The sequence below is a fragment of the Amblyraja radiata genome, chromosome 32 (assembly GCF_010909765.2).
Source record: "Amblyraja radiata isolate CabotCenter1 chromosome 32, sAmbRad1.1.pri, whole genome shotgun sequence".
In the NCBI taxonomy this organism is placed as follows: Eukaryota; Metazoa; Chordata; class Chondrichthyes; order Rajiformes; family Rajidae; genus Amblyraja; species Amblyraja radiata.
Window position 1 is genome coordinate 22,174,279 of NC_045987.1, and position 26,824 is coordinate 22,201,102.

The following is a 26,824-nucleotide window of genomic DNA, read 5'->3' on the forward strand; positions in this document are numbered from 1 at the left end:
AAGAGAGCTGTAAAGGAAGAATCATTGCTGCATTTAAGGCAGAAAGACAATTAACATAAAACTGCACAGGAACAGGTCGCTCGGCCCACAATGTCTGTGCTGAACACCTCAGTTTAATCTTGTCTTCCTGCACATGATCCACATCTCTCCATTCCCTGCGTCTGGGTAAAGCCTCAGACACCACTATTCTATCTCCTCTACTACCACCCCTAGTAGTACATTCCAGGCACCCACCACTGTAAAACAACTTGCCCTGCACATCTCTTTTAAACGTGCCCCTCTGACATTGCAACTGTGCTCTCTAATATTTGACATTTTCACCCTGTTGGGAAAGGTTCTGGAAACCCTCAACACCTCAAACTTGATAAACTTCTATCATATCTCCCTTCATTCTCATGTCATCCAGAGAGAATAATCCAAGTTTCCTCATCTCTTTTGCTAATGCCCTCGAGTCCAGGCAGCACTCAAAGTCAGCAACCTCTACATACCTTCTCCCAAACCTCCATAACATTCCTGTAATGGGGCAAAAAGAACTGTACCCAATACTCCAAGTGGAGGCTAGCCAATGACCTATAAAGCTGCATCTCAACTTCCTGACTCTTATTCTCAATGTCCCGATCAATGAAGGCAACATGTGACATGCCACACTATCGAGCAGTGTTGTTACTTTCAGAGCTAGACCCGAAGATCCCTATGCACATCAATGCTGAAGGTCTTACCCGTAACGGTACAATTTCCCATACATTTGACTTGCCAAGTTCAACACCTCACAGTCGCTTGGATTAAACTCCATCTGCCAGGTCTCCCCCATATCTGTAACTGATCCACACCGCTGCTTCCTTCGACAGCCTTCCTCACTGCCTGCAACGGCACAAATTTTGGTACCATCTGAAAATGTATTAACCGACCTATCAACATTGTGATGTACTGTATATAAAAACATAAATATGTCAGAGGTCCCATCACTAAGGCCGGCAAAACACCACCAGTCACACACCTCCAGCCAGAAGAAAACCCATTCACCACTACCTTCTGTCAACTGTGGGCGAGTCAGATCAGATTCAAAATCACCATGAATACCATGCATCTTTCGCTTCAGCATACCATGGCTTACTAAAATCCATGTAAGCAACATCCACTGTCCTTTCCTTAACTACTTTCATCCTCTCCTCAATAAACTCAGTTAGCTAAACATGACCTGCCATTGACAAAGCCGCCCTGATTCTCCCCAATTATCCCTCTCTCTTCCAAATGCAGGCAAGTATACGGGGCAAATGGGGAAAAATAATGCAGGTCCAATCTTTGTCTCGAGCAAGCTCCTCGCGTTTGCCGTAACAATTGTTAGAAGTCATAATGGAGAATAAATCTTGGATCAAATCCTATATGGTAGATTGTGTTGTTACAAGATGGAATTTTAATGCAGGGAACGTGAACCTATGATGCACCACAGTGGACGATAAATTGTTCAGAAGTACAAGTAGTAATAGATGCAGAGGGGAACCAGTTCTTGATAGGCACTTGACGAAATTTAGGGCTTCAGTACAGTTCTGATTATCTCTGGAACCAATTTCCACCACAATTATGCGATTGTATTGCTTTCTGCGATATCTGAATACCATCCATACTAGACATCCTCACACCTTAAAGCATGTTGTTAAAATCACCAATATATATGATAGTCCATACTTCCCACAACTATAAAACTGGTTACCCATGATTGTCATATAACAAAGCTGTCATGAGAAAGTAATACCACAACACACGTTATGGATACCAAATCAAAAGTAGATTATAGTGTGGCTTCAAGTGCATTTTTGTTCAAACCCATTGCAAATTGAATACAATGCAGAATTAGCAAGTTATAAAAGGAACAAACAATCTCACAAGCTATGTTATAAATAGTCAATCATCAAAAATCTAAGCAAATCTGTCTTTCCAGATCCATTTTATCCACGTTGAGATTAGAATGGCAGTCTTTTATTTTATTTTATTTTTTTAATTCCAGTTAGTTTTGAAAATACAGCAGAACGTTTGGTTCAATCTGTGCACAGTCGTAATTTTTTACTCCCCTCAAAATTTTCCCCTTCCCGCTGGGTTATAATTCCAACAGCTCTTCCACATTGCAGGTTGAAAGTCACTCTTCAAAATCAGGTCAGGCAGAAAGTACCAAATTATTCCATGCTGGGCAGACCGCAAGAACACCCGACAACGCTCTGGTCCCAGCACAACTTTGTAAGATTGTCATTTGTAAATGCTACTGGGTAAGAGTTTCACGGTTGCCTTGGACACCCGCAGAAGATCCTGTTCTCCAGGTGAGTGGCAAGTGATTTCCTCTCACAACAGTGCACTGAAACAATCAGCTTATAAAGATACACCAAGCTGGGACTCACCGTACAATAATTACATGGCTATAAAAAGTGCCGCCACATAGCAAAGTTTACAAGTGCAAGAACATAGCACATAGAAAGGTATTAGAGCAAGTCCAATCTTCAGAAATGCACAAGATTTCTTAATTCCATTTAAACAAAATCTCTTTTTTTTTTTAAACAATATTTCGAGGTAACTTTCTTATAAAACGAAATCAGGTGGTGTCAGATGAATTGTCTCTCAGTGGACTAGATTGCCAGGATTCGCTGATCACAACCGCATAGTAGCAATCTGAACAAATCACATGATGAGATTCTATGCCTATGAATATCTTTATCCCCCAACATGAAAGGAGGTTCAGTGGATGGTCAGGTGCCTTAAGAGTAAAACCTCAGGATTGCCTGACGAATAAGAGAAAGATTTACAAATCCATGACAAATTAGATTTGTTAATTACTTCAATACTGTTGATAAATTAATCAGATATGAAGCTTGAAATATTCAGATATTAACACCAGATAACATATTAAAGAGTCCAAATATAAATGTTCTAAAAACAGTATCAAATAACTTGCACCACTAAATGCTAAATTTGCACATTAAATGGTCTAATTACGTTCCAGGCTTCATGCTTCAGCATACAAATTACTACTCTGTAATTGTACCACGCTCCCAAAAATTTAAGATCACATTAACCATTTAAAATTCAGAAAGGGCAGTAAACATTCTTAATAATAAAGCAGTTTATTTCCAATATTTAACCCACGAGAGTCGTAGTTACCATATTACTATATTAAAATACAATGAAATTTGAAAACTGATCAATACAATTTTAATGTACAAATTTTTTAATTACTGGGGCACATAAATCAGCTTCTCAATATCTGCTAGCATTAAAAACAAGAAAAAGGCAGCCCTTTAGACCACTTTATTCAATTTAGCATTTAAAATTTGATAGAATGGTTGAAATTCTACATCTTGAATCTTTTCTACACAACACATGTTTACAGTCCATTGTGCACACCGTATTTTAAGAAATTTTTTGACCAGAAACAAAATATATTTTAAAGGAAATAGGGCGTTGTTGTTCTTGGTGGAATTATACGCTCTGAATCTGGAACTGCCCGAAATAGCTTTGGCTCCCTTGAGTTTACGTTGTTGAAGACCATGATTGATGCAATATTTCCACAGCGATAGCAATAGTTTGGAGCAGACCATACAGTCACCAACTTTTCATCAAACATGAATTTATATCCTTCGTGAACTAGCTGATGTGCTCGACAGATTAGTTTCAAGTTGTTGATATGGACAAACTACAAAAAAAACAAAACAAGGTTTCCAAAAAGTGTTAAAATCTACAAAAACATTGTCCAGATTATATTTCAGTAAAATACCAAACTTAAACAGTAAAGAAAAGCACAGCTCAATTTAGCATTCATTACTGAAGAAAAGACCAGAAACTAGGGAAAGCTTGAAGGTACCTGCTGGTTATCATCAACCTCATGGTATATTTTGTATTATTATCATGTTCAGGGGCAATTTTCAAGAAGTACCAACATAAGTACCAACACATAAAGTTTAATCTAAAGCGAAGATTTTATCCGGGATGGCAGTAAATGTGTGCAATTTACAAGCTCAAGGTGGAGTGAAAATAGTAAAGAATAGGGGAAAACAAAATCTCTCATTCTAAAGGCGTGTGTCACATGAGTAAATACAAAACCCTTTTGTGAAATGTTATACTTTCAGATGACCTTTAAATGGTCAGATCTTCCAACTTCAAACTAAAACCAAGTCAAAAGACTGTTGATACCTCACACAAAGACATAAATATGAAATATTGGAAACGCAGTATGAAGTTATGATTGTATTCCACCCACCATTTAAAAAAGTTCGCTTAGCTCCTCAATGTGGCAGCAGTCTGTGGTTGACAGCTTACCTCATTGGTAACCTTCGCTCCAAAGAGCCATCCTGCTCCTCGAGGGCTGATAGCCCAGGTGTCCACATCCTCAGGATCTGACCATACGAGATCACAGAAGGCTCCTTTATGTGGGATCTCCTGATTACGCTCTATGGTTCGAATTTGATCGAGGGTTTTGATATCGGGAGAAAGTCCACCATGCACACATAATATCTGTTCATCTATCAACTGAGAGGGAAAAATACAATTTGATTTTAAAGTTAGTTTACTCCAAAAATTTATCTGCAAAACTTTAAGCAGTTGCACAAAACAAGCCATTCAAATCATTCTATCTGTAGCAGAACTCAATACGAATCCAAAAACACACACACACACACACACACACACTCCTGAAACTCCCTTCACTTCAAAGAGCAATCCAATAAAAAAAATGAAAATAGATCCATTAGAATTTTAAAAATCAGTAAATCTCAAACTTATCTGGTGGGAATGATTGACAAATTAAAATGGCTTGAGACTTGGAGAACTTAGTTTGGCTTTAAATGTCTTCCCCATTACCAAATTATTTGGTGTGTCTGCAGATGCCAATTTATACCAAAGATTGACACAAAATGCTGTCGTAATTCAGCAGGTTTGACAGCATCTCTGGCGAAAAGGGACCATTTTTTACCTGGAGAAAAAAAAAAATATTCTCCACAGATGTTACGTGACCTGCTGAGTCACCCCAGCATTTTGTGTCGACCAGATTACTTGGTTTTGTTTTAGTATTCACTAAAATATATATTATTCTTTAGAATTAGATTTTCAGGTAGTTAGGTATACCAATTTCTACAAAAAACATCCCACATCTTTATTCTTTCCTGCAAAAGAAGGTTCCTATTTTTTTTTTTAACAACATGCCCAGCATCCCCCATCATACATTAACCAACAACCATTAGACAACAGTAGTTCAGAAGATTTTTTTTCTATTAAGGTATGGGGACACAAGAGAATGCAGTTGCTGGAATCTTGAGCAAATGACCAAAGTACTTGAGAATCAGACAACATCTGATTGGATGGAGAGGTGACGTTTCATGTTGGGACCCTTCTTCAGACTGATTGGATAAGAAGGGAAACTAGAAAGAGGTGGGACAGGACAAAGCCTGGCACGTGATGGGCAGATACAGAAGAGGGGTGAAGATGTGACTTGTGGAGTAAGTGACAAAGAATAGAAATGAAAAGGATACAAAGGGGGTCAGATACAGAGAGGAGTGAAATGCAAAGCCAGGGGTAGGCATGTCGATGCAAAAGGAAAGGGGAAAGAGTTGTGTCATTTCTAACCCCCTTTTCACAACCTGAATAGCATATTTATCAACCAAGTCCTTTTAAATCATGCTATCAAATGTGTGTCTTGTAAGCGTCCAGAGTATTGTCAAAAACAACTTTCATGATGTAATGCTTTTAATATAGAAAACGAATCCAAGAATCTCAAGGGGCATAATGGGGAAAAATGCATGTTGTGGCAAATGAGGAAATGAAAACACGAGATCTGAAACATGGGAAGAACTTTAAAGCACTGTGAGATAAAGCTGTTGAGGGAATCCCAGACTATGGGCAGTAAAGTGACATGGCAGATGCTGGTTTAAACCAAAAATAGACACAAAAAGTTGGAGTAACTCAGCCGGACAGACAGCATCTGTGGAGAAATTGAATAGGTGACGTTTCATGTCGAGACCCTTCCTGAGACAGAGACTCAGGGGAAGGGGACGGTGAGGGGTATTCACGCAGTATAAAGTGAACAAGACTAGACAGGACATATCATGCTGGAAGAAAAGGAAAGTGAATCAGAGGTACCGAGGACATGAACTATTTCAATTGCATTTCCAATTCTTTCCCCTTCTCTCCTTGCCAGAGTTCCAGAGGGTAGCATGGTGACGCAGTGCTCGAGTAGCTGCTTTACAGCACCAGAGACCCGGGTTCGATCCTGACTACGGGTGCTGTCTGCACGGAGTTTGTATATTCTCCCTGTGACCGTGTGTATTTTCTCCGAGGTCTTCGGTTTCCTACCACATTCCAAAGACGTACAGGTTTGTAGGTTAATTGACTTGGTATAAATGTAAATTGTCCATGGTTTGTGTGAGAGTGTAAATGTGTGTGGATCACAGGTCAGTGCGGACTCAGTGGGTCAAATAGCCTGTTGCGATTAGTATGGGTGTCAGGGGTTATGGGGAGGAAGGAGAATGGGATTAGGAGGGAGCCATGATTGAATGGCAGAGTAGACTTGGGGCCGAATGGCCTAATTCTGCTCCTATCACGTATGACCTTATGTTTCCACGCTGTAGCTCTTAACTAAACTAAAATGTTCACAAGAATTATATTTTAGCTACATATGTACGTCATCTTACTGCAAAACATAAATTGTGACCACAGTTCTAATTTATCATTACCTGTTCATTTCATAATTATGTAATGTACAACATGAAACAGGCATTTCAGTGGAATTTCAAAACGCGGGCCAAATAATTTAACGCACTATTTTTTACTCTGGATTCAAAAGATGGAGAAGATCAACTTCCTAAACAAGGCCTTGCCCAAAAGTGGCAACATCATAAACTTGCCCATTGTTGTCTTAACATATCACCTGCAGACCACAAAAACTAATTATGAAATTTAGTGCATTTTGAGTAAATAAAAGATTAAGAACAGTTTTATTTATTCCCCAAGTACATGCATGTTATAGCATGTGCACATTAATATTGCAAAATGAAATGAGCAAATTACTATGTTTCTTCCTTCCTTTTATTAAATGAATTACTGCACTCAAGCCAAATATTTACCTCTAAGATGGCGCCTACATGCGGCGACATTTTGCCAGCGGCACAACAGAAAATCTTCAAATATAGTATTTCTGAGCTCACCTGTATCAAAGAATCTGCAGAAATCAACGTTGTAGATAGCGAGCTGCTAACGCATTTAAATGCACTAGCGCTACTGCGAACGACCGAAGATAGAGACTGTAAGGGGATCCCCGATCAGAGGGGAATCCCTGACCTCGCAGAGGCGCGTAGGTACAGCAAGTACTGTACCTGTAAACACAGGGGAGGCCTTCATGGAGTCCGGAATGGAGGCCGTCGGGCAGGATCTCCCAGCAGCAACGTAGCTGGAATCCCCAACCTCGCGGAGACTCGCAAGTACTGTACCTTTAAACACCGAGGAAGGCTTCGTAGAGTACGGAAACGTGGTCGTCGGGCAGGACTACAAGTAAGACTGAAGCACAGGGGACTTCGGCCCCTCTCCCTACCATTCTAATGGCCAACATACAGTCAATAGACAATAGGTGCAGGAGTAGGCCATTCGAGCCAGCACCGCCACTCAATGTGATCATGGCTGATCATCCCCAATCAGTACCCCGCTCCTGCCTTCTCCCCATATCCCCTGACTCCGCTATCTGTAAGAACCCCATCTAGCTCTCTCTTGAAAGTATCCAGAGAACCGGCCTCCACCGCCCTCTGAGGCAGAGAATTCCACAGACTCACAACTCTGTGAGAAAAAGTGTTTCCTCGTCTCCATTCTAAATGGCTTACCCCTTATTCTTAAAATGTGGCCCCTGCCGATATGGCGTCTACAGAGGACGCCATATCGGCGGCCCTACACTCTGCCCTGACCCACCTGGACAGCAATAACACCTACATCATGTTGCTGTTCATTGATTTCAGCTCTGCCTTTAACACTGTCATCCCCGCTAGCTTGATCACCAAACTCAGCGGACTTGGCATCTCCACCTCCCTCTGCAGTTGGACACTGGATTTCCTCACCACCTCCTCCACTATAACACAGGGCTGTGTGCTCAGCCCTCTCTACTCCCTCTTCACCCATGACTGCATCCCTAAGAATGGCTCCAACGCCATCATTAAATTTGCCGACGACACCACGGTGGTAGGACTGATCAGTGACAACGACGAGTCAGCCTACAGGGATGAGGTCCAGCACCTGACAACCTGTTGTGCCAACAATAACCTCGTCCTCAACTCCAAGAAGACGAAGGAAATTATTGTTGACTTCAGGAAGAACAGAGGGGGCAGACATACCCCCATCCATATAAACAGGACTGAGGTGGAGCGCGTCTCCAACTACAAATTCCTCGGGGTACACATCTCGGAGGATCTGTCCTGGTCCCTCAACACCTCCAAGCTGATCAAAAAGGCGCAGCAGCGCCTTTACTTCCTGAGGAGGCTCAAGAAAGCTCACCTGTCCCCCCAGATCCTGACCAACCTTTACCACTGTACCATCGAAAGCATCCTGACCACCTGCTTCACGGTATGGTACAGCAGTTGCACCGTAGCGGACAGGAAGGCACTACAACGGGTGGTGAAAACCGCTCAGTACATCATCGGTGCCCCGCTCCCTGCCATGCATGCCCTCCACCGAAAACGGTGTCTGAGACGGGCCGGGAAGATCATCAAAGACCCCTCCCACCCTAACCATGGACTGTTTGCCATCCTCCCATCAGGGAGGCGGTACAGGAGCCTCAGGTCTCGTACTAGTAGGATGAGGAACAGCTTCTACAACAACACTATCACATTGCTGAACTCGGAGTCCCGCCGATAGATTTCTCCAGTCTCTCCGTCCACATTGTTTGCTTATTCTGTATTTTTTATTTCTATATTGCACTATTACTATGGACTGACGCTAAACTGCATTTCGTTGTACCCATACTTGTATCTGTGCAATGACAATAAAGTTGAATTGAATTGGTTCTGGACTCCCCCAACATCGGGAACACGTTTCCTGCCTCTAGCGTGTCCAAACCCTTAACAATCTTATATGTATCAATAAGATCCCCTCCCATCCTTCTAAACTCCAGAATGTATAAGCCCAGCCGCTCCATTCTCTCAGCATATGACAGTCCCGCCACCCCGGGAATCAACCTTGTAAACCTACGCTGTACTCCCTCAATAGCAAGAATGTCCTTCCTCAAATGAAGGGACCAAAACTGCACACAATACTCCAGGTGTGGTCTCACTAGGGCCCTCTTCAACCGCAGAAGGACCTCTTTGCTCCTGTGCTCAACTCCTCTTGTTATAAAGGCCAACATGCCATTTGCTTTCTTCACTGCCTGCTGTACCTGCAGCCAGATCCCGTTGTACTTCCCCTTTTCCCAACGAAGCCATTTAGATAGTAATCTGCCTTCCTGTTTTTGATACCAAAGTGGATAACCTCACATTTATCCACATTAAACTTCACCTGCCATGCATCTGCCCACTCCCCCAACCTGTCCAAGTCACCCTACATTCTCATAGCATCCTCCTCACAGTTCACACTGCCACCCAGCTTTGTGTCATCTGCAAATTTGCTAATGTTACTTTGAATCCCTTCATCCAAATCATTTATGTATATTGTATATTGCGGTACCCCACTAGTCACTGCCTGCCATTCTGAAAGGGACCCGTTAATCCCTACTCTGTTTCCTGTCTGCCAACCAATTTTCTATCCGTCAGCACTCTACCCCCAATACCATGTGCCCTAATTTTGCCCACTAATGTCCAATGTGGGACCTTATCAGGTACACTACATCCACCGACTCTCCCTTGTCCATTTTCCTAGTTACATCCTCAAAAAATTCCAGAAGATTAGTCAAGCATGATTTCCACTTCGTAAATCCATGCTGACTCACACCGATCCTGTTACTGCTATCCAAATGTGCGGCTATTTCATCTTTTATAATTGACTCCAGCATCTTCCCCACCACCGATGTCAGGCTAACTGGTCACTAGAAAACAAAGTGGAGGACTTAAGGGCAAAGCTGCCTTACCAAAGGGAGCTGAGGGAATGCTCTGTGTTCTGTTTCACAGTGACATGGCTCACCCCCCAGCCTCAGCTGTCCAGCCTGAAGGGTACTCCATCCACTGTATGGACCCTACGCAAGCATTTGGGAAAGGGAGAGGAGGGGCGTCTGCCTTATGGTCAACTCTGCGTGGTGCTCAGACGTGACAGTCCTATCCAACTCCTGCTCTCCACACCTCGAACATCTGGCGGCGAAGTGCCGTCCCTTCCACCAACCGAGGGAATTCTCCTACATCATCCTGACCGCGATCTACATCCCACCCCAGGCAGACGTCCGCCCAGCACTGGAGGAGCTGCATGCCTTGGTCAAAATGCACCAGACGGCTTACCCCGAGGCATTTACCACCATAGCCGGGGACTTCAACAAAGCCAACCTTAAGAAACCGCTCCCTAACTGCCACCAATATGTCTCCTACAGCACCAGAGGACCAAACACCCTCGACCACTGGTACACGACCATCAAGGATGCCTATTGCTCTATCCCTCGCCCTCACTTCAGTAAATCCGACCATACCGCGGTGCTGCTTCGATGCAGCAATTGAAGGGCGCACCCCCAGAGGTGAGGACTGTACAGAGCTGGTCGGGGGGGGGGGGGGGCAGAGGAACAACTCCAGGACTGTTTGGAGTCTGTAGACTGGGCAATGTTCAGGGACTCGGCAACGGACCTGAATGAATACTCCAGTCGCTACAAACTTTATAAAGAAATGTGTGGAGGACTGCATCCCAACAGAAACCTTCAGAGTATTTCTTAAACAGAATCCTTGGATGAACCATGAGATCCGCATTCTTCTGAAGACCAGATCCCGGGCATTTAGGTCTGGAGATACAGAGGTCTACAAGTCCAGATGCGACCTTGGTAAGGCCATCAAAAAGGCCAAAAGGGACTTCTGCTCCAAGCTGGAGGATGAGACGGATGTTCGGCAACTGTGGCGGGGCTTGAATGCAATCACCTCCTATAAGGTAAAATCAGGAGGCAGCTCAAATGTCAGCGAAGCACAACTCCCTGACGAGCTCAATGCGTTTTACGCACGCTTTGATAGGGAGAATACTGATGTGCCTTCCCGAGCCCCCCATTCGCCGTGATGGTATTCCGGTCACAAGTCATAGAGCCCGACGTCAGAAGATCCATCAGAGGGGTGAACCCTCGGAAAGCGCCTGGACCTGATGGTATACCCGGGCGTGTTTTAAAAACCTGTGCAGACCAACTGGCTGGAGTTTTTACAGACATTTTCAACCTCTCACTTCTGAGGTCTGAGGTTCCCACCTGCTTTAAAAGGGCATCAATAATACCAGTGCCCAAGAAGAGCAAGATGACATGCCTCAATGACTATCGACCAGTGGCACTAACGTCTGTGGTGATGAAGTGCTTTGAGAGGTTGATCATGGCGCAAATCAACTCATACCTCGACAAAAACCTGGACCCACTGCAGTTCGCTTACAGCCACAACAGATCAATGGTGGTTGCGATCTCACTGGCTCTCCACTCCGCTCTGGACCACTTGGACAACAAAAACTCATATGTCAGGCTGTTATTCATTGAGCACAGCTCGGCATTTAATACCATCACCCCCTCCAAGCTGGTTACCAAGCTCTCAGAACTGGGTCTCTGTGCATCCCTCTCCAATTGGATCCTCGACTTCCTCATTCACAGACCACAGTCTGTCCGTATTGGTGGAAATGTTTCATCCTCGATAACAATCAGCATGGGAGCACCTCAAGGTTGCGTGCTCAGCCCCCTGCTGTACTCTATACTCATGACTGTGTAGCTGGTCATAGTGCAAACTCCATCATCAAGTTCGCCGACGACACCACTGTTGTGGGACGTATCACTGATGGGGACGAGTCAGAGTATAGAAGTGAGATCGGCCGATTGACCAAATGGTGCCAGCACAATAACCTGGTTCTCAACACCAGCAAAACCAAGGAACTGATTGTGGACTTCGGAAGGGGTAGGATGGGGCCCACAGTCCCGTATATATCAACGGGGCAATGGTGGAAAGGGTCAAGAGCTTCAAATTCCTGGACGTGCATATTTCCGAAGATCTCTCCTGGTCCCAGAAAAATGATGCAATCATAAAGAAAGCACATCAACACCTCTACTTCCTGAGAAGATTACGGAGAGTCGGTATGTCAAGGAGGACTCTCTCGAACTTCTACAGGTGCACAGTAGAGAGCATGCTGACCGGTTGCATCGTGGCTTGGTATGGCAACCTGAGCGTCCAGGAGCGTATAAGGCTGCAAAAAGTTGTAAACACTGCCCAGTCCATCATCGGCTCCGACCTCCCTACCATCGAGGGGATCTATCGCAGTCGCTGCCTCAAAAAGGCTGCAGCATCATCAAGTACCCACACCATCCTTGCCAAACCTTCATCTCTCCGCTGCCATCAGGTAGAAGGTACAGGAGCCTGAAATCTGCAACATCCAGGTTCAGGAACAGCTTTTCCCACAGCCATCAGACTATTAAACACAACTTCAAACAAACTCTGAACTATAACAGCCTATTGCACTTTATCTGTTTATTTATATGTGTATATATATATATATATATATTATATGGTATATGGACATACTGATCTGTTCTGTATTTATGCCTACAATATTCTGTTGTGCTACAGCAAGCAAGAATTTCATTGTCCTATCTGGGACATATGACAATAAACTCTCTTGACTTGACGTAAATTAGTCTAGAATGAGAAAGTGCATAGAAGGTTTTAGGTTGGCACATAGTTAAAATGACATCACTGCCATACCAGCTTGTCAACAATGACAAAGCCCGACCATGGCTTACTAATTGTTTGCCATACTTCACATCCTTACTAGGTTATGAACGCCTAACTGATGGTAATGTTACGTGTACAAGGAAGTGTTTGGGAGACCAGTGAGGAAGGGGGCGGGGGGGTTGTCAGCAGCTGTGGTACTATAGGCACCTTCTGATAGACAAAGCTGGAGTAACTCAGCGGGACAGAGCATCTCTGGAGAGAAGGAATGGGTGACGAAACCCTTTTTCAGACTCGTTAGTGATAAGGGAAATGAGAGATATAGGCAATGATGTAGAGAGATAAAGAACAATGAATGAATGATATGCAAAAAAGTAATGATGATAAAGGAAACAGGCCATTGTGAGCTGTTTGTTGTGTGAAAACAAGAAACTGGTGCGACTTTGGTGGGGGAGGGATAAAAAGAGGGAATACCGGGATAATTGAAGTTAACAAAATCAATATTCATACCACTGGGCTGTAAGCTGCCCAAGCGAAATTTGGGATGCTGTTTTGCCAATTTATGTTTAGCCTCACTCTGACAATGGAGGAGACCTAGGACAGAAAGGTATGTGTTGGAATGGGAAGAAGAATTAAAGCGTTTAGCAACCGGGAGAGCAGGTAGGTTCAGGCGGACTGAGCGTAGTTCAGTGAAATGATCGCCCAGGCTACGTTTGGTCTCGTCGATGTATAAGAGTCCACATCTTGAACAACAGATACAGTAGATGATGTTGGAGGAAGTGCAAGTGAACCTCTGCCTAACCTGAAAGAACTGTCGGGGTCCCTGGACAGATTTGAGAGAGGAGGTATAGGGACAGGTGTTGCAACCATCTTCTGCAGTTGCAAGGAGAAGTACCTGGGGAGGGGATGGTTTGGGTGGGAAGGGATGAGGGAACTAGGGAGTTGCGGAGGGAACGGTCTCTGCAGAAGGCGGAAAGGGGTGGAGATGGGAGGTTGTGACTGGTGTTAGGATCCAGTTGGAGGTGGCGAACATTTTGGAGCCTAATGTGTTTTATGCGTTGGCTGATGGGGTGAAAGGCAAGGATGAGGAACCTTCTGCTGGATTGAAATAGGGTATAGGTCAGATGCCTTCTCTCCCTCGCTCTTCCTGTACTACCAAATCGGGGACTGGGTCATACCCAGCACAGTTGGGAGCAGTGAGCAGGCCGAAAATATGCCCAATGTCAAAATGGAGGTTACTGGTACTGCAATTCTATTATTTCAGTTGTAATAGTACACAGTATTTTATTATCGGGTCTTCAAAACACCCATCTTTCATCCCACAAATAAGCTATTAAAATAGATTCAACATTAAGACCATGAATAATTTTGCTAATTCTTACAGAACACTAAATCAAATGGAACCACAATTCCCATCTGTGGGAAGCCAAGAAAATGTAATCAAGGAATTAGAGACAATACATTTTGGAATCATACAACTTTGTGAAGACCTTTTAAAAAAATTATATTCTCTGCCTTGAGCCTTCACTGATAAATTGAAAAGTATTCAACAGAAGTGCCAGCAAGCTTGGTTCCTTCTACTAGGCAGTGCCCCCTAGTGTTGACAAGTCTTTTGCTATCAACGTCAAGATCACATTGAATTTCTATCAAGTACATATCTAAAAAAAAATTACTTACTGCTGCCACTGTGAGCATGTCGAAGACTTTGGTACAGTACCGCCAGGCATTAGCATTTCCATATTTTGTTTGGCATTCATCTGTTAAAGCAAACAAGTGTCAGGTCTTTTTTTAACATGGAAAATATGGAATTAGACAAAATAATTGATAAATTCTTTGCCTCCAGCAAGCAAGGCAATTCCTTCAAAACTTTACAACTTAAAGGAGGTATTAATCCAATACCGTAGAACCCGTAGACTTGAGTGATCTGTCTGCTTTCATGATTTCCTCTGAGGAGTGTAATGCGATCAGGCCATTTTGCTTTCAATGCAAGGAGGTAGGTAAAAGTTTCAAGACTATAGTACCCTCTGTCCACAAAGTCACCCTGTTTTAAAATCATAAAGATGTTAGCATTCAAGATGATTTACAAAAATATTGAAAGTAAATAATTTATCCCACTTGACATTTAAAATGCATGGGACTTGGAGCAGGCAACACTACTCCAAATACAAATATTAGCACATATTCTAAAACAGTTAACATAACCACTGTAATGGCATCCCAAAATAATAAGCCTAAAGTTCATTAATTAGTTTAGTTTGCTAACCCGTACACTAGTTCTATCCTACACACTACGGACAATTTACAGAAGCCAATCAACCTACAAACCTGCACGTCTTAGGAATATGGGAGTAAACCGGCGCACCCAGGAAGTAAGTGCAAACTCCATACAGACAGCATCCATAGGATCGAACCCAGGTCTCTGGAGTTGTAAGGCAGCGACTCTACCACACAATTTGAAATGAAAATAAGTTGCTGGAAAGTTAGGCAGGATGGGGAGAAAATACAGATGTTTCTCTCACAGATGTTATTCAAAACAAGAGGATTTCAGTATAGGAGTAAAACTTCTGCAGTTGTATAGGGCTATGGTAAGACCACATCTGGAGTATTGCGTACAGTTTTGGTCTCCTAATTTGAGGAAGGACATCCTTGTGATTGAGGCAGTGCAATGTAGGTTCACGAGATTGATCCCGAGATTGATGGGATGGCGGGTCTGTCATATGAGGAAAGATTGAAAAGACTAGGCTTGTATTCACTGGAGTTTAGAATGATGAGGGGGCATCTTATAGAAACATATAAAATTATAAATGGACTGGACAAGCTGGATGCAGGAAAAATGTTCCCGATGTTGGGCGAGTCCAGAACCAGGGGCCACAGTCTTAGAATAAAGGGGAGGCCATTTAAGATTGAGGTGAGAAAAAACCTTTTCACCCAGAGTTGTGAATTTGTGGAATTCCCAGCCATAGAGGGCAGTGGAGGCCAAATCACTGGATGGATTTAAGAGAGAGTTAGATAGAGGGTTAGTGGTATCAAGGGATATGGGGAGAAGGCAGGCACGGGTTATTGATTGGGGACGATCAGCCATGATCACAATGGCGGAACTGGCTCGAAGGGCCAAATGGCCTCCTCCTGCACCTATTTTCTATGTTTCTATGTTTCAATCCAAACACTTCCAGCATCTTCTGTTTAATTTCAGATTTCATCCATGTACTACTTTGCTTTTAAAAATATGTAATTTTGATATTCAGATACACTGTGTGTAGGCTTTGCTCGCTCTACCAACCCACACCGCTCACCGAATATATTTTTCTATTTTCATAAGAGATTTGTTTATTAAAAATGCACTAACAATTTTATAAACTATAAGATTAACCTTCAAGTTTACAACCAAATCAAAACTCAAGGAATTCAAATACTTACCATGAAAATATAATTTGTGTCAGGAACCTGTCCTCCAGTTCTAAACAGCTCTCCCAAGTCATAAAACTGTAGAAAGATTCCAAATATATTTGTCAATTTTAGGCTCGAACATGACGATAGACACAAAAAGCTGGAGTAACTCGGCAGGTCAGACAGCATCTCTGGAGAGAAGGAATGGGTGATGTTTCGGGTCGAGACCCTTCAGAAGGGTCTCGACCCGAAACGTCACCCATTCCTTCTGTCCAGAGATGTTGTCTGTCCCGCTGAGTCACTCCAGCTTTTTGTGTCTATCTTCGGTTTAAACCAGCATCTGCAGTTCCTTCTTACATATAGGCTTGAAGATGTTGTATGTTCCAAACAGAAAACTTATCCAAAGCGCTTAGAGAACTGTTGTACAGTGCACATTTGGTCTCTTCATCGACATTTCGTCACTCAGAAGCGTCACCACAAATTACACGCTCAAATGATTAACTTCAACACCAATGTCAGCTTTTCACATCTTGTAAACAGCTTGTAATTCACAGTAAACCTTCAATATGAAAAAAATCTTGGTCTGTTGGAAAGATGGGCCAAGGAATGGCAAATGGAATTTAACTCCAAAAAGTGAGGTGTTGAACTTGGGTTGGTCAAATCAGGATAGGACTTAGTCAGTAAATGTTAGAGCCCTGGAGAGTGTTGCAGAATAGAAATATCTGAGTACAGGTGCATGGTTCCCCAAAAGAGGCAGCGCAGGTGGATAGGGTCATGAAGGTCGCATCTAACACACTTGTCTTCATTGATAACATCACAACTTGTTGGCGAGACCACACTGGAGTACTGTGTTCAATTCTGGTCGTCAAGCTGTAAGAATTATGTTATCAAGTTGGAAAGGGTGCAGAAGAGACTCACAGATTCAGATTCAAATTTATTGTCATTGTGCAGTGTACAGTACAGAGACAACAAAATGCAGTTAGCATCTCCCTAGAAGAGCGACATAGAATATGAGCAATAAATAAATATATTTGCGTGCATACAGCCATAGTAGTGCAATTATTTTTTTTCCTGGTGGAAGGAGTGGGGGGGGGGGGGGGGGGGGGGGGTGGGGGGGGGGGGTGGTTGGCAATCACCGAGGTACAGTGTTGAGTAATGTAACAGCCGCAGGAAAGAAGCTGTTCCTGAGCCTGCAGGTCCGGCAACGGAGAGACCTGTAGTGGATGGTAGGGGGGGTAAACAGTCTGTGGCTGGGGTGAGAGCAGTCCTTGACGATGCTGAGCGCCCTTCGCAGACATCGCTTGCTTTGGACAGACTCAATGGAGGGGAGTGAGGAACCGGTGATGCGTTGGGCAATTTTCACCACCCTCTGCAGTGCTTTCCGGTCGGAGACAGAGTAGTTGCCATACCATACTGTGATACAGTTGGCAAGGATGCTCTCGATGGTGCAGCGGTAGAAGTTCACCAGAATCTGAGGAGACAGATGGACCTTCTTCAGTCTCCTCAGGAAGAAGAAACGCTGGCGAGCCTTCTTGACCAGAGTTGAGGTATCGTGGGTCCAAGAGAAGTCATCGGAGATGTTGACCCCCAGAAACCTGAAACTGGAAACACGTTCCACACCCATTAATGTGGATGGGGGTGTGCGTGCCGCCCCTAGACTTTCTGAAGTCTACAATGAGCTACTTTGTCTTCTTGGACTTAAGGGCCAGGTTGTTGTCAGCGCACCATGCTGCTAGGAGCTGGACCTCCTCCCTATAGGCCAACTCATCGTTGTTGCTGATGAGGCCAATCACCGTTGTATCATCTGCATACTTGATGATGGTGTTAGTACCATGTACATGTGTGCAGTCGTAGGTGAAGAGGGAGTAGAGAAGGGGGCTCAGCACACAGCCCTGTGGAACGCCTGTGTTCAGGGTGAGGGTTGAAGAGGTGTGCTTGTCTAACCTAACAGACTGGGGTCTGTTGGTTAGAAAGTCCAATATCCAGTTGCAGAGGGAGGGGTTGATGCCCAGGTCACCGAGTTTGGTGATCAGTTTAGAGGGTATAATGGTGTTGAATGCTGAGCTGTAATCGATGAACAGCATTCTTACGCAAGTGTCTCTGTTGTCGAGGTGCCATTTCTAGGCACTAATTTCTTCACTTGAAGACAACAAATATCTGACATGGATTCATATAAAGTTTCCTTTAGTGCTGGAGGAACTCGGCAGGTCAAGCAGTTCCTCACTCCCCCTTTCCTTTCTTTTTCCATCCCATCCCCCAGCTTTATATTTCACTCTTCTCTCCTTATCTTATTAGGCCCCTTTGCACCTCTGGCCTTTGTTACTTACTTTGCCAGTCAAACCCCACTTGTGTATCTATGTATTCCTTACCAGGCTTTCTCCTCTTGCTATGCCTCTTCCAGCTTGCTCACTAAAAAAAATCTGGAGAGCAGTCCCAACTCAAAACATCAGTTGTCCATTCCCTTCTCAGATGATGCCGACCTGCTGAGTTTCTCCAGCACTTGCAGATTCACTAGGATGATACAAGGACTTGCTGACTTGAGTTACAAGGTAAGGTTGGGAATTTTTCTTTGGAAAGTTGGAGGCTGAGGGCCGACCTTGTTGAAGTGAACGCTCACACAGTCCAGCGTAGAGGATTCTAAAACTAGAGGGCAGAGACTAAAGGTGATGAGGAAAGAGATTTAATTGGGACTGTTGGAGCAATCTTTTCCACTCAGAGGCTAATGCATATCTGGAACAAGCTGGCATAGGAAGACGAAGAAGTAGATACAATTCAGAAGATATTTGGATAGATATGGATAGGAAGGATTTGGAAAGATATGGGCTAAATGCAGGCACTGGGCCAAGCCCAGATTGCCAACTTGATCGGCATGGACAAGTTGAACCAAAGGGCTGGTTTTCATACTTTTATGCTCCATGATTCTATGACTAATCTTGTCATATGTCTACAAAAGCACTCCCAGTGCCTGGATAGAATGTGTGGATATTCACCCGCCCCGATATACTAGTTCAAGAATGCACAGAAGTAGAAACAATGCTGTGAAATATGGAAGTCATTTGTTTTTAGCAAATTGTGTATTACACTTTTGTAACCCTGCTCAAATGGCACAAAGGAATGACAAGGGAAAAAACACAAAACCTCGTTGGAGGCTGGGGTAAATTGTTCCATTGAGAAATTCCAGGAACTCTCGTGGAATACACTAAACCCAAAACGTAAAGTATGCCATTTCTAGGCACTAATTTCTTCACAAAGATGACAAATATCTGATATGGATTCATATAAAGTCTCCTTCAGTCAAGTAAAGTTGATTTAAAACAAAAATGCAGCTGCCATTAGTCGTTGGTGCTTACTGTTTCAAAGCTTGCATTCTAATCCACACAGAGTCTGGAATGGCTACCTTCAATAAAGAGTACATTTCTAAATAGTGCATATTTACCTGCCCATGTATGTCCCCACAGACTGTAACCGGTGTAGACACTGGCTGGACATTAGACTCTTCCAAAAGCAAGTCACATACGTAGTCGCAGAGTCGCTAAAAAATAAAATACATCAATAAAGTTGACATCTCTACTTTCCAAATATTTTTTGCTCAGACCTTAAGAGGTCAACAATGATCCAGTTTGACTGAATTATGGAGTTTTTAAATAGATTTGATCTGTCAGTTATTTGAACATAAAATCAGCAGTTTGACACTCAAGGGTAGTGGTGTTGGTACATCACTGGCACTTGTATTGAGATACTGTGATAAACTTGTATGCAGACAATCATATCATACATTTGTTCATTAGGTAGTGCAAACATAAAATAAACAAAAATGCAGAACATAGTGTTACACCCAACAGAGAAAGTGCAGAGGTCACAAGGGCCATAACGAGGCAACTGGGAAGACCGAGAATTCATCCTTAGCATATAAGAGGACAATTCAAGTGCCCGATAAAACCCGGAGGGGGGGGGGGGGGGGGGGGGGGGGGAGAGAGAGCTGCCCTTGCACCTCGTGGAATGAAGGCAGCTGCAGCAAATGGCAGATATTCTCCGGTCTATCACAGGTATTGAACTCCCCGTGAGTAGGAAGTACTGCATCAAAAAGACAATGACGCTAATGTGAAAGACCCACATCACAATCATTGCACTGTACCATTGGGAAGCTACAAGAGCCCAAGAACCAGGCAAATGGGATGAGCCCAGTTAGCTCATTTGGTTGGATTGAGAGGGGGAGTTTTGATAGGCCAGTGATGAAATAGCAATAGATGTGAGATAAGGATAGAAGGGGTGCGAGATAAAGATGGAGGAGGTGGATATTGTGAACCCAGTGGAAGGACTACAGGTAGAACGCACATTGAGCTGAAGAGTCCGTTTTGTGCTGTATAGCTCTATGACTCAGCTCTATAAATCATTACCTTCCAGGTTCAAGTACAGCCTCTTCCCATCAACCATCAGGTTCTTGGACCATACTGTGCAACCCTAACCATAACCCAATCTCAGCACAGAACTATATACTTCTCCTTGAACTATTATGGTCTGGACGATTTAATAAACTGCAGATGCTGGTTAACAAAAAAAAAGTTCTGGAGCACATCAGACAACATCTCTGCAGAACATGGAACCCCTCTTCCTGTGCCCCACCTGAAACTCAATTTCTCCCCTTCTACCGAAAGTCCTTCCTCTGGATTCACAATATCCACCACCTCCATCTTTATCTCACACCCCTTCTATCCTTATCTCACACCTTTTGCCATTTCATCACTGGCCTATCAACACCCCCCCCCCCCCCCCCCCCACCAGACCAAATGGGCTAACTGGGCTCATCCCCATTTACCTGGTTCTCGAGCTCTTGTACCTTCCCAATGGTACAGTGCAATGACTGTCGTCAGGGTGGTGTGGGTCTTTCACATTAGCATCATTGTCTTTTTGATGCAGCACTTCCTACTCATCCCTTTGGTGGGGAGGTCAATGCCCGTGATAGACCGGAAAATATCTGCCATTTTCTGCAGCCACCTTCATTCCACTAGGTTCAAGAACAGCTCCCCCTCCCCTGGGTGTTATCAGACACTTGAATTGACATCTTGTATGCCAAGGATAAATTCTCCTTTTAACCCCCCCCCCCCCTTGCATTGACTAAATTAGCATCTATCTAGGGTTTGTCTTGCCTCTCAAGTTTTCTCTTTTCTCCCCTCCACCAGTCTGAAGATGGGTGCCAACCCAAAGCGCCACCTATACGTATCCTCTAGAGTTGCTGCACGACCAATTGAGTTACTCTAGCACTTTGTTTTACTATTATGATCTAGTTACCCCATAACATAAATATACAATAAACAATGAGACAAATTGTGTTAATGTAAAAGCTGCATCGAGCAAGAATGTCATCTTTCTGTCTCAGTGCATATGATAATTAAGCTTTCTTGACCTGTAAGAATACTTTAGACTAAAAATCCTAACTGACGGAATTACACAAATGCACAACATCGCCAGTCTTTCTCTTCATGTGAAGCTTTAGTAATAGTAAACTTACTTGCCTACTTCAAGCTTCTTAGGCAATTACCAAGACACTTACATATCTTGATACACCCAACATGTCAAAACCAGCTATAAAGTGTTCAAAGAAAATAATCTAGAATCCTATTCTAGATTATATTCTAATCTAAATTGCAATGGTATAGTCATTTAAAAAAAATCAAATCTTAAACCAAAGAGTGGAATATAATCAATGCCATGTATCGCTAGTTTACTTGACAACAGAATATTTTAGATCAATTTATAACAAACTTGTTTTGAAAACACTACACTATCTTCCATCTTATCTGGTCCAGTCAATGGAACCAGCCAATAAGTAGATTTTACACAGCTTTGGCAGGAAAAGCAGGTCACATCTCAACACAGACAGACAATCACACGTGCTGAGGAGCATTTAACTGACACCAAGCTTTTGATAAACTCGACATTGTGTCTACAACTGCAGCAAATCACAATAATTACTATGATTTAGTAAATCTGTGGATGAATAGCTGAAATAAAGCACAGGAAGTATACAACTTTTCTAAAATTTCACCAGCATAAAATGAACTAAAATCCTCTTCTGAATTACAACAATCTTATCAACATAATTTAAATTACAATAAGTTGATAAGCTCTACGAGCAGAATTAGGCCATTCAATCAAGTCTACTCCACCCATTTAATCACGGCTGATCTATCTCTCCTTCTCAACCCCATTCCCCTCAGCGCATATTATTGTCTGTCTGTGTTCCCACATTTTAAACAGATTCCTAATTCCAACCACATCTTCACTGCACAACTTGCATTTAAAAGCAGCAGCAAATCACTTAAAGATTTCTTCATCTTCGGAAAATTATGCTTGGTCATTTGAATCATTTTAAGTACAGTGCATAATTGTGCCAACAGTTTAGCAGGGGAAAAATAAAAATAAATACACATTTTAAAAATACACACTGGGGCAGAACCCCCCCCCCCCCCTAATTGATCCACTCAACCAGACCCATGGATCTGTGTGGAGAAATTTAAACACTCTTCACATGAACCCATTCTCCAAGATGGAAAGTGCTGGATGGACAAACAAACATTTTGTGCATTTGCACATGAAATAAATAATTTGTGGTCCAAGCATCTCTACACTGACATTAATTACCCCAATTATCTCTTTGGGATGCTCCACAGGCACATTTTATGATGTTCCCTCACACTCTATCATCCCCCCCAATTGAAAATTTACATTCTCAAGATACCACAAAGATTCAAGTTCATTCTATGCAATGCTAATCCAGGAATGTTTAATTCATCAATGAAAATTGGAGGAGCAGTATTGAGGTTATTATCTGTATTCCAGTTTTCATCCCCAGAAGGCAAGGGACTAAAACTAGAGAATATTCTCCTACACCTCACCTGATGCTATGTATTTAAAGTTGCCATAGGTAAAGTAGAAATTACACATGTACTAGCAACAACCTTTAGAAGTCTTCGAGTAAATGAGGCAAAACGTCTAAATGTTGCACAATTGGTCAATAAAAAAAATGCATACATCTGAATACAAATTTAATATTAGTGGAAGAGTTTTTAAATGCAATGATCTAGGTGAAAGTTTAACAGCGACTTGCAAAAAGATAGACTAAGGGAACAGGTGCATGGATTTAAGGATCAAGTTGTATTTAATTTGCTAATATCTTTTGATATGAGCATGAGGGTGACTGAGACCAGGGCAGGTTGTCTTTACAGTGGTGCTTTATCTTACGAAATTTCACATAAATTGTTTCTCAGGAATGCATCATTTTTGTAAATATTGTCTTGGAGAAAAGCAAGTGGTTACAAAATTGAAACCCATGAAACAGAGGGCAATGATTCCTTACTTTGATAGGAAATAGAGCAGAGATAAACGGTTAGCTACAGGCTGAGTATCCAGCAAGAATCAGCCATAGTTTGCAGAATTGCTTCTCACATGAATCATTTCAATCCAGTTGTCATTTTGGCAAATCTATACAGCATTACGCCAAGATCACCGTTTTCTAATTCTTGATATAAAACTTTTCCATGTCCATATTCCATGTACAAACTTAATGGAGTTGTAAATCTTATATTTTAGTCCGCAAGATACAGAGATTCAATTGTAGATTTACTCCACTTCAATCATCCATGTGAGAAAATGTCGCTGAACCTCTGCTGCTTCTCGTCTTGTACCATTTAGAAAGTACTCTATTCTTTTAGATCCAAAAAGTGACCTGACTTTTATATAAAACAAATTCTATCTGCTACGATATACACCCGATGGCTAAACCCATTAATCTTTGCAATGTTTTATTTTCATCTGCACCAATTATGAGTTAGTAGGAACGTAGAATGGAAGGACATGTGACTGATAAAAACCACAATAAAGTACAAGGTGATAATATTTTTGGAAGTAGAAATTATGCAACCTAAAATGGTAAAATTTTCGAACTTTAAAGTAGCAGTAGCAAGATCATTAAAGTCACAACTGGGATATGACAGCACAAAGCCAGAAGACTGAATTTAATTGAATACATTTTATCAGCCAAGTATGTATACATACAAGGAATTTGCCTTTGTGCTTTGCTCACAAGTAATAACATGATATACAGTAAACAATTAAGAATAAAACATTATAATTTAAACATGTGAAGAATGAAGTAAAATGAAATGGCCCTTGCAGTGTACAGTTTGTCGATGGGGTGGGGGGGTTGCAACCAACAACCTTCTGAGCTGATCGATCGATGCGCTGCAGCCTCCAGTTGTCATGCTTAGTGGCCGAGCCAAACCATACAATGATGGAGAGGCGAGGACAGACTCGATATAAAACTGGGCCATCATTCAAGTTCAAGTTCACATTTATTGCCACATGCACCAATTAAGGTACAGTGGAATTTGACTTACCACGCAGCCATACAAACAAAAGAGCATAATACACAATAGAATATAACATGAACATCCTCCACAGTGGAATCAACTTCTTCACTGTGGTGGATGGCAATAACGTTGTCAGTCCTCCACCTTTGTTCATCCGTGGTTGGGGCCATGAACCCTCCGCAGTCGCCGCTACGGATGGCCCGATGTACAGGCCCTGCTCGAAACTCCGACGTCAGGACAGACGGACACTCCGCGGCTTGGAGGTCCCGAATCGGCCGCTTCCTACCAGAGACCGGGGCTTCACCATGTTATAGGCCGCAGGCTGGCAGTAGGAGCACTTCTTCTGGCGGCCCTCGGCAAGGGCTCGCCCGCTCCGCGATGGAAAGTCCACGCCGCGCCCGCAGTTAGAAGCTCCGCAGACCGCGGCTTCAGGATGTCATAGTCCGCGGGCCAGCGATCGGAGCACTTCTACTGGCGACCCTCGGCAAGGGACCGTCCGGCTCTGTGATGGAAAGTCCGAGCTGCGCCCACTACTGAAGCTCTGGACCCGACTCCGAGAAAGGCCACACCAATCCAAGCTGTTTGGCCGCGAGGGAGGGCGAAATGCAACTAGAAGAAAAGTCGTATTCCACCGAGGTAAGTGACTAAAAAACAGTTCCCCCCAATTCCCGCCCCCACACTAAAACACACTTTTAGACATACTAAAAACAAAAAAAAGGGGAAAGGACAAACAACTGCTTGCGGCGCCAGCCATCAACCTGTGGCAGGTTGTGTTGCCTCAGCTGCTGCTGGAAGTATATCCTCTGTTGGGCCTTTTTGACTGTGGCCTCCCATTTAAGGTCCCTCGAGATGATGGTGCCAAGGAACTTAAATGACTCCACAGATGTGACTGTCGGGTTATTGATGGTGAGTGGGAGGAGGGGGGATCTCTATTAAAGATAAACTTAATACATCATATTTGTTTGGTTCCAATGCCGGTATCAAATCCTGTAGTTTAGGAATGATACTAGGGCATCAGGGTGATACAGAAAGACTGTTGCAATAATGTTTTTAGGAATGAGGCATTACTGTTAAGTGGACAAGGAACTGGTGTGCTTCATGAAGTCAGATGGTATTATGAGAAAAGGTACTTGCATACAAAACCAAAGCACAAATGAGTGGCAAATAAAGATACAATTTCAACTGGCCAACGTTTAATAGATATGTGCTCATTGACTCAAGAACTGAAGATTACACTTTTTGTCCTCCAGTGCAGAAGATTTTTGAAGGTTCTACGACATCAAATGCAAGGTTCAAGTGGTGTATTGGTGTGTCTTCGTGCTTTCATGCAAAAACAAAACTTAAATGATTTTACCGTATTTTATGCGTGGTTAGAATTCTAACTGACAAGATCTCCGAAGAACTTAGAAATTGTCACAATTCAACTCTGAAAGCCTTCCAGCCATCAAATAATTAATGTAACTTCTGCATGCAACAAAGTAGATCCATCTCAAAGTAATCACAAACAAGAGTGAACGCCTCTGGTACACAGCGGAATGAAAGGCTCCAAAACAACGGCATAGCCTTCCAGCTAACAACATCTCCAAGCCATCCTAAAAAACGACGTTATTTCTCCATCCGTTCGCCACCGACAGACTCCGCACAAATTTAGCCACCGAATCATGACTTCCTGTTATCTTCAGAGACACCAGTGGAGACTGAGAAGCTGTTTACTGGCGGTACCCCCGGCCGGCGAGGGTGGGCGGAACTTGCCGTGTTTTTAATCAGGGTTAAACCCAGGGCCACAGCCTAACGGTCGGCACAGAGAGCCAGTTGCCCCGCATTATATTAACAACACGCCCCAGAAGGGACTAGCCGCGCACAACTAGAAGCAGAGGAGAAAAAGGCCCCCAAATCGGAGACAGAGCCTCAATTTGACAGCTCGCATAAGTTTAGCCGCCAGCCAAGGCGGGCGTGGCTAGTCAGGAGGGCGGGAACTGAGTTAAAGAAGGGGGGGATGCGCCAGTTGCTTACCTTCAAGTCGTTTTCCGGGAGGTATTTGCACTGCCGTGCTATCTCCACGTACTTGTCCAGGTCCAGAGGCGCCATTTTGGGACACTGACTGGACGCGGCCCCGGGCCAGTGACGCGTTTCCGGTGCCTGACGAGCCCGTCGTTCTCCGCTCGGTTGTCCCCTCTCTCGTCCCCGCTCCTCTCTCCCCTCCCTCCCTCCCTCTCTCTCCGCCTCTCTCTCCCCTCCCTCTCC

The 26,824-nt window shown here is 43.4% G+C and overlaps 1 protein-coding gene across 1 annotated transcript; it reads right to left on the reverse strand.

Annotated features, from left to right (window-relative positions):
* Nucleotides 1-2,523: 2,523 nt before the first annotated feature.
* Nucleotides 2,524-26,782, reverse strand: ppp6c (protein phosphatase 6 catalytic subunit). The gene is made up of 7 exons (XM_033048677.1): nucleotides 26,594-26,782; nucleotides 19,648-19,743; nucleotides 16,242-16,307; nucleotides 14,724-14,865; nucleotides 14,502-14,581; nucleotides 4,303-4,512; nucleotides 2,524-3,679 (listed from the first exon to the last, which is right to left on the reverse strand). Exons 1-7 carry the CDS (start codon nucleotides 26,666-26,668, stop codon nucleotides 3,431-3,433), a joined length of 918 nt encoding a protein of 305 aa, XP_032904568.1. The 5' UTR covers nucleotides 26,669-26,782; the 3' UTR covers nucleotides 2,524-3,430.
* Nucleotides 26,783-26,824: the final 42 nt, after the last annotated feature.

Coding starts and splice junctions, on each gene's coding strand:
- ppp6c (XM_033048677.1), bottom strand. CDS start 26,668: ATGGCGCCTCTGGACCTGGACAAGTACGTGGAGATAGCACGGCAGTGC. Junction 19,744..26,593: donor TCCCGGAAAACGACTTGAAG/GTAAGCAACTGG, acceptor TTTATTTTTTAG/CGACTCTGCGACTACGTATG. Junction 16,308..19,647: donor GTGGGGACATACATGGGCAG/GTAAATATGCAC, acceptor ATCTTTCTACAG/TTTTATGACTTGGGAGAGCT.